This window comes from Paroedura picta, chromosome 1 (assembly GCF_049243985.1).
Source record: "Paroedura picta isolate Pp20150507F chromosome 1, Ppicta_v3.0, whole genome shotgun sequence".
NCBI classification, from domain to species: Eukaryota; Metazoa; Chordata; class Lepidosauria; order Squamata; family Gekkonidae; genus Paroedura; species Paroedura picta.
In genome coordinates, this window is record NC_135369.1 from 202,714,593 (window position 1) to 202,731,223 (window position 16,631).

At 48.3% G+C, this 16,631-nt stretch overlaps 1 protein-coding gene across 1 annotated transcript; it reads left to right on the forward strand.

Moving 5' to 3' along the window:
* Window positions 1-360: 360 nt before the first annotated feature.
* On the forward strand, window positions 361-16,227 carry LOC143827037 (maestro heat-like repeat-containing protein family member 6). Its single transcript, XM_077316235.1, has 12 exons — window positions 361-554; window positions 1,164-1,317; window positions 2,661-2,839; window positions 6,937-7,074; window positions 7,166-7,280; window positions 8,481-8,624; window positions 10,333-10,512; window positions 11,397-11,552; window positions 12,778-12,897; window positions 13,104-13,206; window positions 14,363-14,431; window positions 15,998-16,227. The coding sequence occupies exons 1-12, from the start codon at window positions 361-363 to the stop codon at window positions 16,225-16,227; spliced, it is 1,782 nt and encodes a 593-aa protein (XP_077172350.1).
* The last annotated feature ends 404 nt before the right edge of the window (window positions 16,228-16,631 follow it).

Consider the following 16,631-nt stretch of genomic DNA (forward strand, 5'->3'; position numbering starts at 1 on the left):
CTGCAGAGGAGAGGACACGCAGTAATGGGTTTAAACTTCAAGTACAACGATATAGGCTAGATATCAGGAAAAAGTTTTTCACAGTCAGAGTAGTTCAGCAGTGGAATAGGCTGCCTAAGGAGGTGGTGAGCTCCCCCTCACTGGCAGTCTTCAAGCAAAGGTTGGATACACACTTTTCTTGGATGCTTTAGGATACTTTGGGCTGATCCTGCGTTGAGCAGGGGGTTGGACTAGATGGCCTGTATGGCCCCTTCCAACTCTATGATTCTATGATTCTATGGCTTGCTGGGTGACCTCACAAAGCCAGTCACATTCTCTCAGCCCAACTGACTTCACATAGCTGTGAGGATAAGGGATAAAATGGAGGAGAGGAGAACGAGGGAAATTATTTCTTCCCAGGTGCTGGAAATTGTAGTCCGGATATGTGGCCAGATCGGCAGCATCCCTGAAGGCCCACCCAGGAGGGCAGCAGTGGACATCTTGACTTTGCTGGCCAAGGAATACGCGGAGATCGTGGTCTTAGGCCTGTTGAAGTACTCCCTCCCTTGTGACAGGTGGATACCTCAACCTACCCAACCTGGGGCTTTGGGCCAGAGTCAGAACCCTGAGCCTGGAAATTGGGGTGTCAGTTCTCCTGCCCACCTGACATGCTGACTGGACAGCACCATCATATCGCCATCACCAGACCCCAAATTTTCAAGGACAGGAGGATGGCGCTTCCAGTAGGGATGTCAATTTGGAGTTGAGGAAAACCTTGAGATTCTGTGGGGGGAACCTGGAGAGGTCAGGATTTGGGGAAGGGTGGGATCTCTGCAGGATAGAATGTCATGGGCTGCATCCTCCCAAGCTGCCATTTCCTACGCTGCTCTCTGTGATCTGGAGACCAGCTGTAATTCTGGGAGAGACCTCGTCCCCTTGGAGGAAATGGCAGTTTGGCAGGGTAGATTCCATGGCATTAAACCGCTCTGAGGCCCATCGCCTCACCCCTTTCCCTCCCTCAAATTCCACCCCAAATCTCCAGGAAACTGGGAGATTTCTGCTGAACTTCCTGCAGGCCAGAGTTTCCTTCCCAAGAATCTGCAAAGTCATGGGGGCAGATTCTTAACTCAGGGATGGGGTGGGGGAGACCTGTGCTGATTCAGTCTGTACTCCCAAATTTGCAGAGACATTTCAGATGTGTGGGGAAGACTGAGCAGAGCCTCTGAAGGCAGCACTGCAGTCCTATGGCATGTGCTCCAGCAACTGAAGGAGAGGCCCAGATTCCACGAGAGCCCTGATGGGTACGCCGGAGACCCAGCTTGGCAGGCACCTCTGGCTGTAAGTCATGGCTGTAGTTTGGACAAGAGTCATCCCTGGGGAGGGGCACAAACCAAGCCATTAAAGCCCTCCTTTTTGCTCCCTGCGAAAAGTGGCAAGGAGAAGAAAGCATGGGTCATGAAACTGTATGAACTGGCTTACTCTGGGAACCAGTCTCCTGATGCATATAGGGTCGTGGTTCAGACCGCCTATGTCCTGTCTGTCTGTCTGACTTTCCTTGAGGTGCCACTGCCCTGGGGTTATGGTGGCCATAGGGAAGAAGGCTGCAGCGGAGCCTCCAGTCGTGATTGCTGGTGGCAGGGACAGCACTTTCGAGGTCCCAGTCCTGCAACACCCATCCCCTCATCTCCTACCCACCCCCTGCTTCACCAAGCCCCATCTACCCACCTGCCCTTATGTCTCCAAGCCCCACCACCCAGCTTGGACACCAAAGAGTCTAAGTAGGCCACCATGCAAGAGATGTTCTGACCCAGCAGGGCCTTTCTCTTTTGCTTTCCAGGGCCCTTCTCTTTTGCATCTTTTCAGGGTGCTTTGTGGAACTGAGAAATCACCCCTCCCCAAACTCTGGCCTTCTTGGCTTTCCTGTGTGGCTTGGCTTGCTTTGCAGGTATTCTCAGGCTGCTTCCTCTGCAGGGCTTCTCTCTGCTGGGCAGAGTCTGCACTTACTTTCCTTATTCCATTGTCAATCCTGTTGAATTAAGATCGCTTTGAACTCGGGTCTTCCTCTCCCCCCCCATTGAAACAGGAAAGTCTTCTGCATGTGGTTAGGGTAGTTCAAAAGGGGGGGGGGAGCCAAGCCTCTTTCTTTTCTTGAAGGTGGGGGGAGAGGAGCCAGGCAGGGAGCCTCTTTCTTTTCTTGGAGGGGAGGGGGAGAGGATCGAAAAAGGCAGAGGAGGGAGCAAAAATCCAGGACCGACAGAAGTTGAGAGAAATTAGGGGCTTCTCCTTTAAGGCAAGCTTGTCACATGACCAGGTGTGGCCTATCAGAGGTTCTCTACCACAGAGCTTGGTTTCCCAATCCGGATTTTAAAATATATTGTGCATTAAAAGCACTCCAAGATATCGCACAATAAAGGTACGGTCACTCTGAATCAATCCTTCTTGCTGGAGAAGGAAAATTTAAATCACCCCAAATGCAAACGGAAATCGCATTCTGTGTAGAGGGCAGGGACCGAATCGATCTGGGGTTGGAATAAAAGCTCCGTGCAGTTTACACCCTGGCGGCACACAGTGTTCGGAAGGGTGGACGAGGCGTTCAGTGTTGTTGGGCAGCTCTCAGGTGAAGGGGATTGTTGGGAGAGCTGGAGGCTGTTCACACCAGTGATGTGCCCTCTCTTTTGCAGGCTGCCAGAGGCCTGGGTGAGATGCTGAAGTCTTACACCTGTACCATGGCCATGCAGGGATTCTACCCCCAGGTGTTCGTGGCTCTCCTGACCCACATTCACTTCCTGGTCAGACACCCGGGGTACACGGAAGATGCCAGTACTGAGAACAGCTCACTTTCGCTTGCTGAGCATGCAAGGTAATGATGTGAACCCTGCATCCCAACAGATAAGGACCTCATCCCCTATGCCCACCTCCCTTTTACTAATCCATTTAATGGCAAATGGCTGTTTGTATAGACCAAGGGTCCTCTTCAGACATGCTTATGCTGTATCATGCTGTTGTGACATTTCTCCATAGCAATGCACAAGTGTTAATTTTGATATTAAAAATGCTTGAATGTTGTCATGTTACCGCACAGCAGTGCAAAAGTGCTCTGCTCCATCCTCTGTATGGCACCCTTTTAAATACTTGAAGATGATTATCAAATCCCCTCTCAGTCGTCTCCTCTCCTGGCTAAACAGACCAAGCTCCCCCAACCTTTCTTCATACGTCTTGGTCTCCAAACCCCTCTCCATCTTTGTTGCCCTCCTCTGGACACGCTCCAGTTTGTCTACATCCTTCTTCAACTGGGGTGCCAAAAACTGAACACAGGACTCCAAGTGAGGTTGAACCAGAGCAGAGTAACGCAGTACCATCACCTCCCGTGATCTGGACACAATACCATTTGCCTTTTTAGCCACTGAGTCACACTGCTGACTCAAGTTCAATGTATGGTCTACTAAGACTCCTAGATCCTTTTCGCACATGCTACTGCCAAGACAAGTCTCTGCCATCCTATATTGTTGTATATGGGTATTCTTACCTAAATGCAGAACTTTACATTTGTCCCTATTGAATTTCATTTTATTCAGTTTTGCCCACTTCTCTGTTCCAGCTGCTCAAGGACAGACTGTTTGATGATTTGCTCCAAAATCTTGCCAGCTACAGATGTCAAGCTGACAGGTCAATAGTGACCCGGATTCTCCTTTTTCCCTTTCTTGAAGGTGGGGACAACATTTGCCTGCCTCCAATCATCTGGCACCTCACCTGTTCTCCAAGAAGTGTCAAAAATAATGGACAGAGGTTCAGATATGACCTCTGCAAGTTCTTTTAGCACTCTTGGATGCAGTTCATCTGGCCCAGAAGACTTTGTTTCATTTAAAGAGACTAGGTGTTCGTGGACTGCCCCAACAGTGATCCTAGGCCATTATTCCCATCCCCCGGTTTGTGTTACGTTTTTGCCACATTGAGTACTATTTCCCTCACAAGAGAAGACTGAGGAGAAATAGGAGTTAAACAGTTCAGCCCTCTCTTCATCATCTGTTATAATTTCACTTCCTTGTCCTAGCAGTGGTCCTACCATGTCCCTACTCTTTTTCTTACTTGAAATATAACTAAAGAAGCATTTTTTGCTATGTTTAGCTCTTCTTGCTAGCCTAAGCTGATATTGAGCTTTAGCTGTTCTAACACTGTCACTACAAATATTGCTTATTTGTTTATACTCATCCTTGGTAATTAGGCCTTCCCTCCAGTTTTTTATTTATACCTCTTTTTTATTTCTCAAATAATTTGACAACTCTTTATGGAGCCACCTTGGCTTCCTTAGGCTCCTCCGATCTTTTCTTCTCAATGGAATTGTTTGTGTTTGAGCCTTCAGTATTTCACTTTTAAGAAACTCCCAGCCCTCTTGGACTCCCATCTCTTTCTGACCATGGGTCTCTACCCAACATACCTTTAAGTCTGTTAAAATAGGCTTTCCTGAAGTCCAGTCTATATGTCCTGCTACGTAAAGGTTTTCTCTTTCTCACGACTGAAAATTCCAAAAGCACATGGTCACTACTACCATGTGTGCCCACTACTTCCACCTCATCTACCTGTTCTTCCCTATTGATGAGAATCAAGTCTAAAATAGCAGAGCCCCTGGTTCCCCTCTCTACTTTCTGGGAAATGAAGCTGTTGGCAAGGCAAGAAATTAATGGAGTTTGTATTTTTAGCAGAGTTGGTCTTCCAACAGATATCTGGGTCACCCATGTCCACTATTTCCCCCCGCTTTGAAAATTATGTAATTTGTTCTAGCAGTATCTCATTCAAGTCCTCCAACTGGTTTGGTGGTCTATAGCAGACCCTCACAATAATACAACTCTCATTTCCTACTCGTTCTATATTTGCCCAAATAAACTCAACTGAACTTTCATGCTCGGGTACCTGCATTTCTTCACAAATATAAAGATTCCTAACATATAGTGCTACACCTCCACCCTTGTTTTCTTGTCTATCCCTTTTGAATACATTGTACCCCTTGATTCTAGTATTCCAATTGTGAGTATTATCCCACAAAGTTTCTCTGATTCCTATTAGGTCATAGCCCCCTTTCCATATTAGGACTACTAGTTCAACCTGCTTGTTTCCCATACTCTGTGCATTAGTGCAGAGACATCGTAATCCATTTCTTGCGTGCCCTATGGTTTGGGTTTTTGAATTTCCTTGCAAGTTAGTACTTCCCTGCTTATGTGCCATTCCCTGTAGATTTGCAGTCCTCTCATCTTGACTTCTTGCCATCACACCAAGCTCTGAATAGTTTAAAGCTCTCTTCACCAGGTGTGCAAGTTTACTCCCAAGAAATACTTTTTCCATCCCTTGTGAGGTGCACACCGTTTCCTGATAGTAACCCCTCATAGATTCAGAATCAGAGTACCATTATTGACATAAAATTGCAAAGCATAAAACGAAAATTTCAAACTGTTTCAGATGTAAAATCTATCGTAAAAGATTTTCATTTAAAATTGCCAGTGAAAACTTTCCTACGTTTATAATAGTTGCTGAGTCCCTCACATTTAGTGTCATTTTAATCCAGTGTTTCTCATTAACACAGCTGAATTTCAATTTCTTCAGATAATTAGCTAACGGGCGACGAAATACTTCAAACTTAGGACACACCAGAAGTATATGATACAACGTGTCAGAGACACTACATCCATGTAAACAGTATCTCTCCTGAGGAGGGATCTTCAAAAATCTTCCTCGGGTGACATTTGAGGGAAAGATGTTTATGCGAGCTACTAGAAATGATCTTCTTAACTGGTGTGTCTCCAAAATTTGGAGATACATGGGCAAGGATTTGTAAGTTAAAGAAATATCCCAGAAGCGAGGAGAACATACACTGTTGTTAGAGGAGCCCAGGGTATGTTCTCCCCGCTTACTGAATATTGACATCATAGAACATGATCCAGAAATCCAAACCTTTCCCCACTTGGAACGAAGTTCATCTTGTTCTCCCTTGCCGCCTTGGTGGGAGGCAAAAAGCCACAATAAAGCGGCAGGAAAATGTGGGAGAGGTCTTCTGTCGGGAAGCTTGCAAACACACAGCTTACAGCCATGGGTTTGCAAGCAGGCAACAGCACGGGTTTTGCGGAATCGGTCTGGCAATTTCCCTCATCTCAAGGCAAATCTGGTCAAAACTCAAGCCAGCCCATGGACAGCCTCGGGTTGCTGATGATGTCATGTGGGAGCAGCGTTAAAACCCACCAGTAACCAGAGGTTGTCCAGGGGCCAGCTCGAGGTTTGGCAAGATTTCCCTCGAGATGAGGGAAATCGCCAGACCAAAAACCATTTTTCATTTTTCAAAGTGGGGTCTATTTCAGGGCTGTTCAGGGCTGAAATACATGCCTTCGGTTTTTCACAAAGCCTGCCATTTTGAGTGTTTGGCCACGCCCCATTCCTTGTCCCCATCCTCCCTCCCCCCTCACCCATGGGAAAGGTGCCTTAGCGCTCCCCTGTCCCATATGGCCTGGAAAATGAGAGGAGGCAGGCCAAGTGCGGAAAGCAGAGGGCCAACTCGCATAATCCAAATGGCTAAATGAGGTATGTCTCCTAATGCAGAAGTGGTCCTAGGCACAAGGCCTTTCGTTCCAGTACAGGGTTTAAAATAAGTACAAATGTCAGACAGAAAAAATGACAAAAATAGCAGTACGTGCCTCTATTAAAGGGTTCCAGCTCTCTAAATATAGGGAAGCCAACCCCCAGGTGGAGCCTGGGGATCCAAGGGAATTACAACCCATCTCCAGACTCCAGGGATCAGTTCCCCAGAGAAAATGGCTGCTTTGGAGGGTGGGCTCTCTGTCATTTGGACCAGCTGAAGTTGCTTTCTTCCCTAAACCCGGCCTTGTACATGTTCCTTCCCCACCCCGCCCCAGATGTCAAGGAATTTCCCAGTCCTGAATTGGCATGTCGAGCTTCCTGTGCTTTTAAACACAGATTTGCAGTGGAAACTCTGAAACATCTGCTGACCAAAGATGGAAGGCACTTAGCTGTGCTGTGGATGGAGAAAGCTGGATACTGGAGTCTGCTCTGTAGCCCTGAACGTCATCTGGAAGGGATTCTCCACCTGGCCAGGTAGACCAGAATGGCCTTCCCAGGCAACAGGCCTTTAGGGGAGGTGTGGGCTCCCTGAAAGTAACCTTTGTGATGGTTTTCATGAACCCAGAGCTCTGGTGATACACGCTGGATCCCACGTGACAGGGCTGCTGGCCGAAATCATTCCCAAACTTTGCTCTGAAGATGAGGAGAGGACTTTGACAGCCAGAGCTCTTTTTGCAGGGGTAAGCCTCACTAGCCCAGATGGGTGGCCCAGAAGGGGGATATGTGGTCCATCCTGAAGGTTTTGGGGGACGCTTGTATGCACTGTTGTGTGCTAGGACAGTGGTCCCCAACCTTTTTATCACCAGGGAGCACTCAACGCCTTTTACTGAGGCCCGGTTGGGGGGGGGTGGTTTACTCCTCTACTCTCAACCACTGCCCTAATGCTCTCTGATCGCTCTGGTAATGCTTAAACATCCCTTCAAAATAAGATACAGACACGCCACAACAATGAACATAAGGAACATTTTATTTTCATGGGAATTTTAACTCATGACAATGACAAATCAATGGGAACCCTGAGCTTGTTTCTCTGCAACGAGATAGTCCCATCTGGGAGTGATGGGAGACAAGGACACCCAAAGTGTGTTGTAAAGGGCCGGGGGGGGGGGGTGAAGTAAAGGGCCGGGGGGGGGGAAGGCGTCCTTCGGGGCCCACCTCCAATTAGTCGAAGGACCACATGTGGTCCGCAGCCCACAGGTTGGGGGATCGCTATGCGAGGAGACTGGTTACTGAGAATCACTCTGTCCTTTGGTCGTAGCCAAAAGTAGCTAATGCTCACAGGGATTGTGTACGTGTGATGATGAATAGAGAAGGTTATGTGAAACCCCCCATCTGTTGTAAGCCTCAGGGTTCCTTCGGAATTCCTTCGGAGTCACAAAATGGCTGCTGTAGCTCACCTTCAGTCATACAGTGACGGACCTTGTGCTGCTGACAAGGTGACATTATTAAAAACCTGCATCCCCAATCAAATATCCAAAGGCCAATCAGAAGTCCTGCTGGGCCACAACCCCACCTAGCCCCACCCACTTTCTAAAAACACTTTCCAAGAGGCAGAACAGATGTGGACAATGTTCATAAACACCACCTCTGTACCAAGTCACACTCTCTGAGACTAACTAGCCTACCTCACTGCATTGTTGTGAGGATATAAGGCAGGGGAAGAGAATGAGGCAAGCTCACTTGGGCCCCCATTGGGGAGAATGGCAAGATGTCAGTGAGTGACGTTTTTTACAGCATCCTGGGGCAAATCCTTGACCGTTGGGCCTAGTGGAGCGGTTGGGGAATTGCGGATCTGGACATAATGGTCCTTTGCCCCCTCCTTTAGATGGCAATATATATTTCACATGCAAATCTGTAACTGACACTACCTGGGCTTTCAGTTCCTCTGCAGCAGGCGCACAATACAGCTGCTACCCTGCAAAACAATTATTGGCAAGCTGGAAGAGTGGCAGACTGACCCCCGACCCACCGTCCGCTGGCTCAGCCTGCACGGCCTGGGAAACATGGCTCTACATACACAGAAGGTAAAAGGCGCCCGGAGGGTCTCATCAGCCTGTTTTTGAGTTGCTAATACCATATGAGTGCTGATGAAGCTGCCTACAGCTGAATCAGACCCTTGGTCTGTCAGGGCCAGTCTATTCAGGCAGGCAGTGGCTCCCCAGAGTCTCAGACGGAGGTCTTTCACCTCACCTGCTGCTTTTCCCTGTTAAACAGAGATGCTGGAGACCCTGTTGGCCTTAAAGGAACTGCTCACAAAGAGTCAAAGCAGGCAGAGCCAGCTTGGTGTAGTGGTTAGGAATGCGGACTTGTAATCTGGCGAGCCAGGTTTGATTCCCTGCCCCTCCTCCACATGCAGCCAGCTAGGTGATCTTGGGCTCGCCACAGCACTGATAAAGCTGCTCTGAACCAACTCTTCTTCTTCTTCTGTTCTGACTGAGCAGGAATATCAGGGCTCTCTCAGGCTCACCTCCCTCACAGGGTGTCTGTTGTGGGGAGAGGAAAGGGAAGGCAACTGTAGGCTGCTCTGAGACTCCTTCAGGTGGAGAAAAGCAGCATAGAAGAATCAGCTCTTCTTCTTTTTCTTCTGAAGCTGCAAGCTGGCCAGTGGCTGTGACTGAGTGGTAGAGCTTGATGTGCCAAAGGCCCTAGCAGTTACATTCTCTAGCATCTCCAACCGAAAGGATCATGTCGTAAGTGATGTGAAAGACCTTTGACTGAGGCCCTGAAGACCTACTGCCAGTCTGAGTAAATAACAATGACCTTGATTGACAGGGTGGTGTAATTCAATATGTTTTATTTAAGTTCTCTCTTTTTCACCACCATACTAGCAAGATTTCAGAGGGAATTTAAAGTTTTGTAAACATTGACTACCCCCTTCCTCCCCTTTATAAGTTGACAAAGCAAAGGAGATCAGGAGACCAGATCTGTGGCACTTCCTAGCCTCTCTGTGCTACTGGAACCAAAAACTACATACAAGTCTGCAGCCATCTCTGTATGGTTACTGTACACTTTGGGGGAAGAGGAAGAAGGGAAGAACTGATTCAATATGAAAGCTAGCCTGGACCATCGAGGCATAAATTCACTTAGATCAAGAGGGGTTGGGTGGGATCAACAGAGCCAAGATGCCACAAAATATGAGAGGCGTAATCGATAATATTGTGAATGCCCTGACCCAGATGGCCCAAGCTAGCCTGATCTCAGCAGATTCTTGGCAGCTAAGTAGGATCAGCCCTGGTTAGGACTTGGATGGGAGACCAGGGTTGCGAAGGAGAGGCTGGCAAGGACAAAACACCCCCAAATCCTCTTGCCTTGTAATCCCTACAGAGCTGCTGATTCAGCTATGAATTGATGGCAGCTTCCACTGTTAATACCACCAGGATATATACAAGAAAAGTGCAGAATGGGTCATTTTTCATAATAGCAATGGCTGGAAATAATGTTTTGTCCCTATGGTGTTTAAATACAAGGGCCATAGTGGGATAGAAATCCATGGTCCTGGTTAAGTCCAGATTGCAGCAGGTTCCTTTCAGGAATTTCAACCCAGAGCATCTTTGAAAGTTTCCTCATTAAAGAATGGTCCTAGCAGATGATGGTGATGAAGGACCAGAAAGAGGATGAAGCATGCATCTTGGGTGCCTCTTGGGTGCAAAGGAAAACAGATCTTTGTTAGCCTCCTCTGTGTCTGGTGCCCCTGTGGCAGGCCGACCCATTCCCTGTTCTTCTTTCCCGCAGGTCAAGCGGCTAAAGGCATTGGTCCTCAAAATGATGGAAGGGTGGAAGGCCGAAGAAGAGAGGACAGTGAAAGAAGCCATCCAAGCCCTTGGCAATTTGCTCAGACACCATCCCAAAAAATCATACCTGGGTTCCTGCTATGTTCAAATTGCCGAGCAGCTCCGGCCTCTCCTGCGAGACGTGAGGCCACTGGGGAGACGGGGACAGAGGGAAATAAAAGGTCATGTCCACTTGGAATAGGTGTCTCCAGCACTCATGGAATCGTGGCTCTGCCCCTTCCACAGAGGAGTGGAATCTAAAGGAGCAGAGGAGGCCCTAGGTGGGCCCTTAGCCTTCCCCTGCCACTCTGCACACACTAGGGATGGTTTACGCATCACCCACCAAGTAAATGAGGCTGCCTTATGGGGAATCATACAGGTCCATGGGGTTCAGTGTTATCTACTCAGAGTAGCAGCAACTCTCCAGAATCTCACGTCTTTCACATCACCTCCTACCTGATTCAGCCCTACTTTCCCCCTGGGCAAATTTCCTCTTTGTCAAGCACACTTCAAGAGCTGGAGCAAAGGGGGAAAGGGTGGAAGGGAAGGTCCCACATCCCCAGAATGCATCCTGGGTCCCCCAGTGTGGTGCCAGGGGTGCTATGACACCTGCCAGTACTTCTCTGGGTGCTCACTGAGCTTTTCCAGAAGTAGGCATGGGTATTGCATGGGCTTGTAACTGGCTGCCTTTGTCCAAGCAGAAGGGCTTTCCCTGACTGCAAGGACAGGCAGCCACTGGCGGGTCTGTTCAGAGGTGGCTGGCCGTTGCCTGCCTCTGCTCAGCAACCCTGCCCTCCCTTGGTGGTGGTCTCGCCCTCAAGGCCTAACGGGAGATCTGGTCAGATCTGACAAGCCTGGGCCTTCCCAGTCAGGGTGGTTTGGTTTCATCGGTTCCAAAATGCAGATATACCATGTATGTTTTAAATGGCCAGGCGCCCTTTGTGTTCCTGTAAGGGACGAATGGTGGGGTACAACTGATGTAAATAACCGGTCAATGAGTTCTAATCAAGATTTCTTTGTGTGCAGGGCCGGGAAGGAGTGCGTGCTGCGGCCATCGGCCTCTTTGGAAAGCTCCTCCACAAACTCCGGCCCAGGCACAGGTCCCAGATGAAAGAGCAGATCCTCTCCAACATGGTCCCTTTCCTCCTCCATCTACAGGAAACCAGCCCGGACGTGGTGGAGGTCAGAGCCAACCCCAGCCCCTGCTCTTTCTCTGGGCAACATCCTTTGAGCCTGCCTGCAGTCCCTCCTTCTTGTTGAATGCGAGCAACTTCTCTGCTCTGCGGAATGAGTCCTTCCTCTCTCTCCCTGTCTCTCAGTCCTGATCTTGTACTCCAGATTAGGAAATCCCTGGAGATTCGGGGTGGAGCCAGAGGAGGGCCATGTTTGGAGAAGGAGGAACCTCAATAAGGTGCATGGCCCTAGAATCCACCTTCTGAAGCTGCCATTTTCTCCTCCGAGGAGACTCATCTCTTTGGAGACTCATCGCATTCTGTGTAGAGGGCAGGGACTGAATCGATCTGGGGTTGAAATAAAAGCTCCATGCAGTTTACACTCAGGTCTCCAGTCCCCACCTGGAGGATGGCGATCCTCGACTTTGGTGCTGTTTATTTTGCTTTGTTTTTATCTAGCACTTCCTGCTTGGGGCTCAGAGAAGCAGACTCTAGTGCATTCTCTGAAAATATCCAAATGCCTCCTTTTTGACTTCTGACAGCTCGCAAGCGGAGAGGGCTGGATCCCGCAGATACATCCCTCTAGTAGTGGGCAAGAAGCCTTCTACTGATGCAAGCATTGGAAAGCCCAGTCGCAAGCGGAAATACAATTGGGCATCACGTGGCTACCCCATCGAGGGGTCTCAAGGCCAGAGATGTTCAGAGGTGGTTGGCCTTCGCCTACCTCTGCCCAGCGGCCCTGTGATGGGCTTCCTTGGTGCTTTCTCATCCATGTGGCCTGTCCTGCTTAGCTTGCACACTCTAAGAAGCTTGGGCTTGCCTAGGCTACTCAGTCTGCTTCTGATAAACGCACACATTAGGGCTGCGGAAAGCCCAGGGCTACATCCGTTCCCATGCAGGGCTCGCTCATCCACTACGTAAACCCAGGTGACCGCCTGGGGCACCAGAGCTGGGGAGGCAACTCAAGAGCTAGGGGCCCACAGGCAACCCCAGGGTGTGGTGCCCAAAGGGAGCTGAGCCAGCATCCCTCCTATGCTTGCCTACCACCCCTACTTGGAAGGAAATCCTACTATGTTCAATGGGATTCACTCTCACTTAGGATTGCAGCCCTCTTCCCGTGAAGGGAATTTGCCCAGGATGGGCCTATGTCGGGGGCCAAGCATGCTGCTTTAAGCATCCTCGCATCCCAGTCCTACTTTCTGAAGCCCCTTTCTCCCTCCCTTTTTGATGTTCAGAACTGTGAATGGACCTTAGCCCGGTGCAATGACCTCATGGGCTGGAAGCTTCTGGAGCAGTTGGAGATCATGGCCCATTACGACAGCCAGGAAGCCCTGAGCCAGATCTCCAGGCACCTGGTGAGTGAAGAGGGGGTGGACGTCTTTCATCTGCTTTAGGAGAGAGCAGGGAGCCTGGCAGATCCTGCCCATGTCATGAGTCTGCCAAGATTTGGCTCTTTCATGCCTTTCCTTCCTTTTGGCATCTCGTGATCTCGGAAGGTTCCTTTCTGGCATGTTGAGCTGACTGTGCTATTGAGACGGGCCTTCCTTTCCCTTCCCACTAGGTTCAGCGGTACCCAGACCGAGTGGCCTCTTTTCTCAGGCATACTCTGGATTATATGAAGAGCCCCATGGCGCCTTTGAGGAGGGCAGCCGCTGTACTCACAGGTAAAAGGCAGGAAGGAGAGGGCAGACCTGTATCTGCGCAAAGAAAGGAGGGGCTTTGATGTTGGCAGAGACACAGAGTGCAGCAGATGGTTGGTCCTGTGAGTGGGCTGGAGCACCTAGAGCAGGGGTAGTCAAACTGCGGCCCTCCAGATGTCCATGGACTACAATTCCCAGGAGCCCCTGCCAGCGAATGCTGGCAGGGGCTCCTGGGAATTGTAGTCCATGGACATCTGGAGGGCCGCAGTTTGACTACCCCTGACCTAGAGGATGGAGTCTCTCTCTCTCTCTCTCTCTCTCTCTCTCTCTCTCTCTCTCTCTCTCTCTCTCTCTCTCTCTCTCTCTCTCTCTCTCTCTCTCTCTCTCTCTGGGGAATCAGATCTGCTACCCGCTAGCTTATAGAAGCTGCCATGTAGGTGAGCTAATATATTGGCCATTCTTATATATTTGTAATGTGTTGGGAAAGCTAGTATCTTTGAGGGGGGTTGTTGGAAGGTCTAGATTACATGCCTTCAACTCTGGGCTCAGGGAAGAATCAAGTGTTGTTCTTGAACTCAGGACTGAGAACAGGGGAGTAGGTCAGTGTTGCCCTGAGTCTTGACTTCCACTTGTATTGGGGTTCAGAAGCTCTACCCTTTTGGCCAGGCCAAACGGATCCCTGCCACTATAACCTTACGGCTAGATTACTACGTTGCCCTTGATGTAGAGCTGCCCTGGAAGGTGATTCGGAAACACTATTACCACAGCAAAATAATAAAACAATATTACAAGCCTAGAGAATAAAGCAGTCAAAACATTTTCTTACTTACATCAGGCGGCCGCTGGCCTCTCTGACTGACTCTGCCAATTGACTCTTATGTAGGCTGTTTTGTATTTCCCCGCTCCCTTTTCCCATGACAGGCAAAGCATTATTGGCAATTTTAGTACCCAGTTGTGTGTTTTTAATGTTCTAAATCTAATATGTATTAATTTAAACTTGATTTGCATTTCTGGAATTTTATATGCATTTTAGCTCATTGTAATTTGCCCTGAGTTACCAGAGATGGGGTGGAATATAAATTTCAAAGTAAATAAATAACATACAAATGAATTGCTCTAAGTCTGCCACAGGAAGTAGCTGAATGAGAGGCAACTGGTTTTAAATTGTGTGTCTTTTTAGGGTTTATAATCTATCACCTGGAAGCCTCCAACGTTGTGAGCCAAGAAGTGCTGGCTTCCTTATTGGGAGGTAAGCAAAAATGCTGGGGTCTTGCAGCCTTGCGTGACACAGTGTGCTTCAGTGTCACTTCTGCATGGGGGGGAATGGCGGGATTTCTATTTGCACATCTTATGAGTCTCCATGGTAGTCACAAGCACAAAATGGCTCCTGGGAGAGGTGGAGCCGGCCACAAAATGGCTGCCCGGGTCAAAATGGCTGCGGTGGCATTTTTTAATTTTTGCACAGCCAATCAAATTCCCTTGTGCTTTGGTGGCCAGTGCAACATTTAAAAAAAAAACATTTGGAAAGCAACATTTTAAAAAACATTGCCCATCTAATTTGCTGGGCAAAAGACAAAATTGGTAGGTGCCAGAAAAGAGGAGTCTGTTTTTGTACCCCACTTTTGACTACCTGAAGGGGTCTCAAAGCAGCTTACAATCGCTTTCCCTCCCTCTCCCCACGACCGACACCCTGTGAGGGAGGTGAGGCTGAAAGATCTCTGACAGAACTGCTTGGTCCAAACAGCACTACCAGGGCTGTGATGAGACCAAGGTCACCCAGCCGGCTGAATGTGGAGGACCGGGGAAGCAAACCCAGCTCTCCAGATTAGAAGTCACCTCTCTTAACCACTACACCATGCTGGCTCTCCAAGATGTCCGTAAGAGCCATGGAGACCATAAGCATCATATTGGGGAACCTCTCCTTGACCAGCCCCACTTTCTGAAGATTTCTCTGGAGCCTCTGGGCAAGGTCACATGGGGCCAGGCAAAGCATTCCAGACATCCTTGCCCCATGCACTTAGCATGACATGCTGGGCCAGTTCTCCAAGGAGGGAAGGACCAAGAGGAGGGAAGGAGGGAATGCACTGATTTTCAGTTGCTGTTGGCTGTGAGGCAGCAGACACACTTCAGTCAAGAAAATGGCAGTGGGGAAACGACTCACACACCCCAGCCCCTAACTCAATCCAACTCCCCCCCCCTCCATTAACTGTTTAAAAACAACCCAACAGAGCTATTTGGCAACCCCATGAAGTCACATGGATGATGAGCTGGCCCTGCCCCTTCCGCAGATGGGGGCATCACCCAACCCCGTCCTCTTTTGGTGCCCATGGAGGAAGGCCCACTGGTACGGTTGCCAGCCCTGGGTTAGGAAACACATCGGCTCATTCCACACATGCTGGATAATGCACTTTCAGTGCACTTTAGAACTGGACTTTCCCCAGCGGCGAAAGCAGATTGATAGTGCGTTATCCAAGGTGTACAGAATGAACGCCGGAGATTTTGCGGGGAGCGGAAGGGGAGGGCCTCAGCAGGGTATAAAGCCATCTTGTGTTCCCTCCAAAGCAGAACTGATCCTGGTCATCTGGAGATAAAGGGTCATTGCTGTAAATATCCAGGCGCCACCTGGAAGTTGGCATCCCTACCCAAAGGGTCGCTGTCCCCTGGCAATCGCTAGGTCCCATTCCCTATTACCAACCTTCCTTCTAATGTACTCATAGAGCTGCTCTGTCAAGTGTCACTGCAGACATCATTAAAGGCAAGATGTAGGGAAGGAACTATCCTGGCAACCCGTCACCTGGGCTGGTTTTGATTCCAGGACTTCTCGGTTTGGAGGGGGATCCAGAGCCATCTGTGTCCAGCGCAGCAGCTGTCTCCCTGCACCAAGTGAGGAGGGCGTGCCGGACAGCAGCCCCCCGTGGCCTCTTGCGTCTGCTGGGAAGGGCATTTTGCTGCCTCTCCAGGTCGGTGGAAGAGAAGCCGCGCTTCGAGGACAGCCCTTTCAGGAGGAAGAGAAGCCTGGAAGTCTTTGAAGACATATATTATTAAATGTTTAAATGATATTAATATTATATTAATACATTATATTATTATATTATTATATTATATATATATTATTATATTATTATATTATATTATGACTTATATACATATATATATATATAATTATATTATTATATTATTATATTATATATTATTATATTGGTTTATTATTACATTGTATTGCTATATTATATATTATATTATTATATTATAAACCGTTATATTATTATACATATTATATATTATTGTTATTATACATTATTTTACATATATTTTATATAATTATATAATTATATAATATTATGAATTATTATATATAAATGTTATATTATATTATCAATATATTATTAATAATACATTATATTAAATTGTATTAAACTGCTTTTGTATGACTAAAATATACTACTTTT

Bases quoted from the DNA above. Each gene is read 5' to 3' on its own strand.
- LOC143827037 (XM_077316235.1), top strand. From the start codon at position 361: ATGGAGGAGAGGAGAACGAGGGAAATTATTTCTTCCCAGGTGCTGGAA. The intron at 10,513-11,396 runs GTGAGGCCACTG...CTTTGTGTGCAG, and splicing joins TCCGGCCTCTCCTGCGAGAC to GGCCGGGAAGGAGTGCGTGC. The intron at 14,432-15,997 runs GTAAGCAAAAAT...TTTTGATTCCAG, and splicing joins GCTGGCTTCCTTATTGGGAG to GACTTCTCGGTTTGGAGGGG.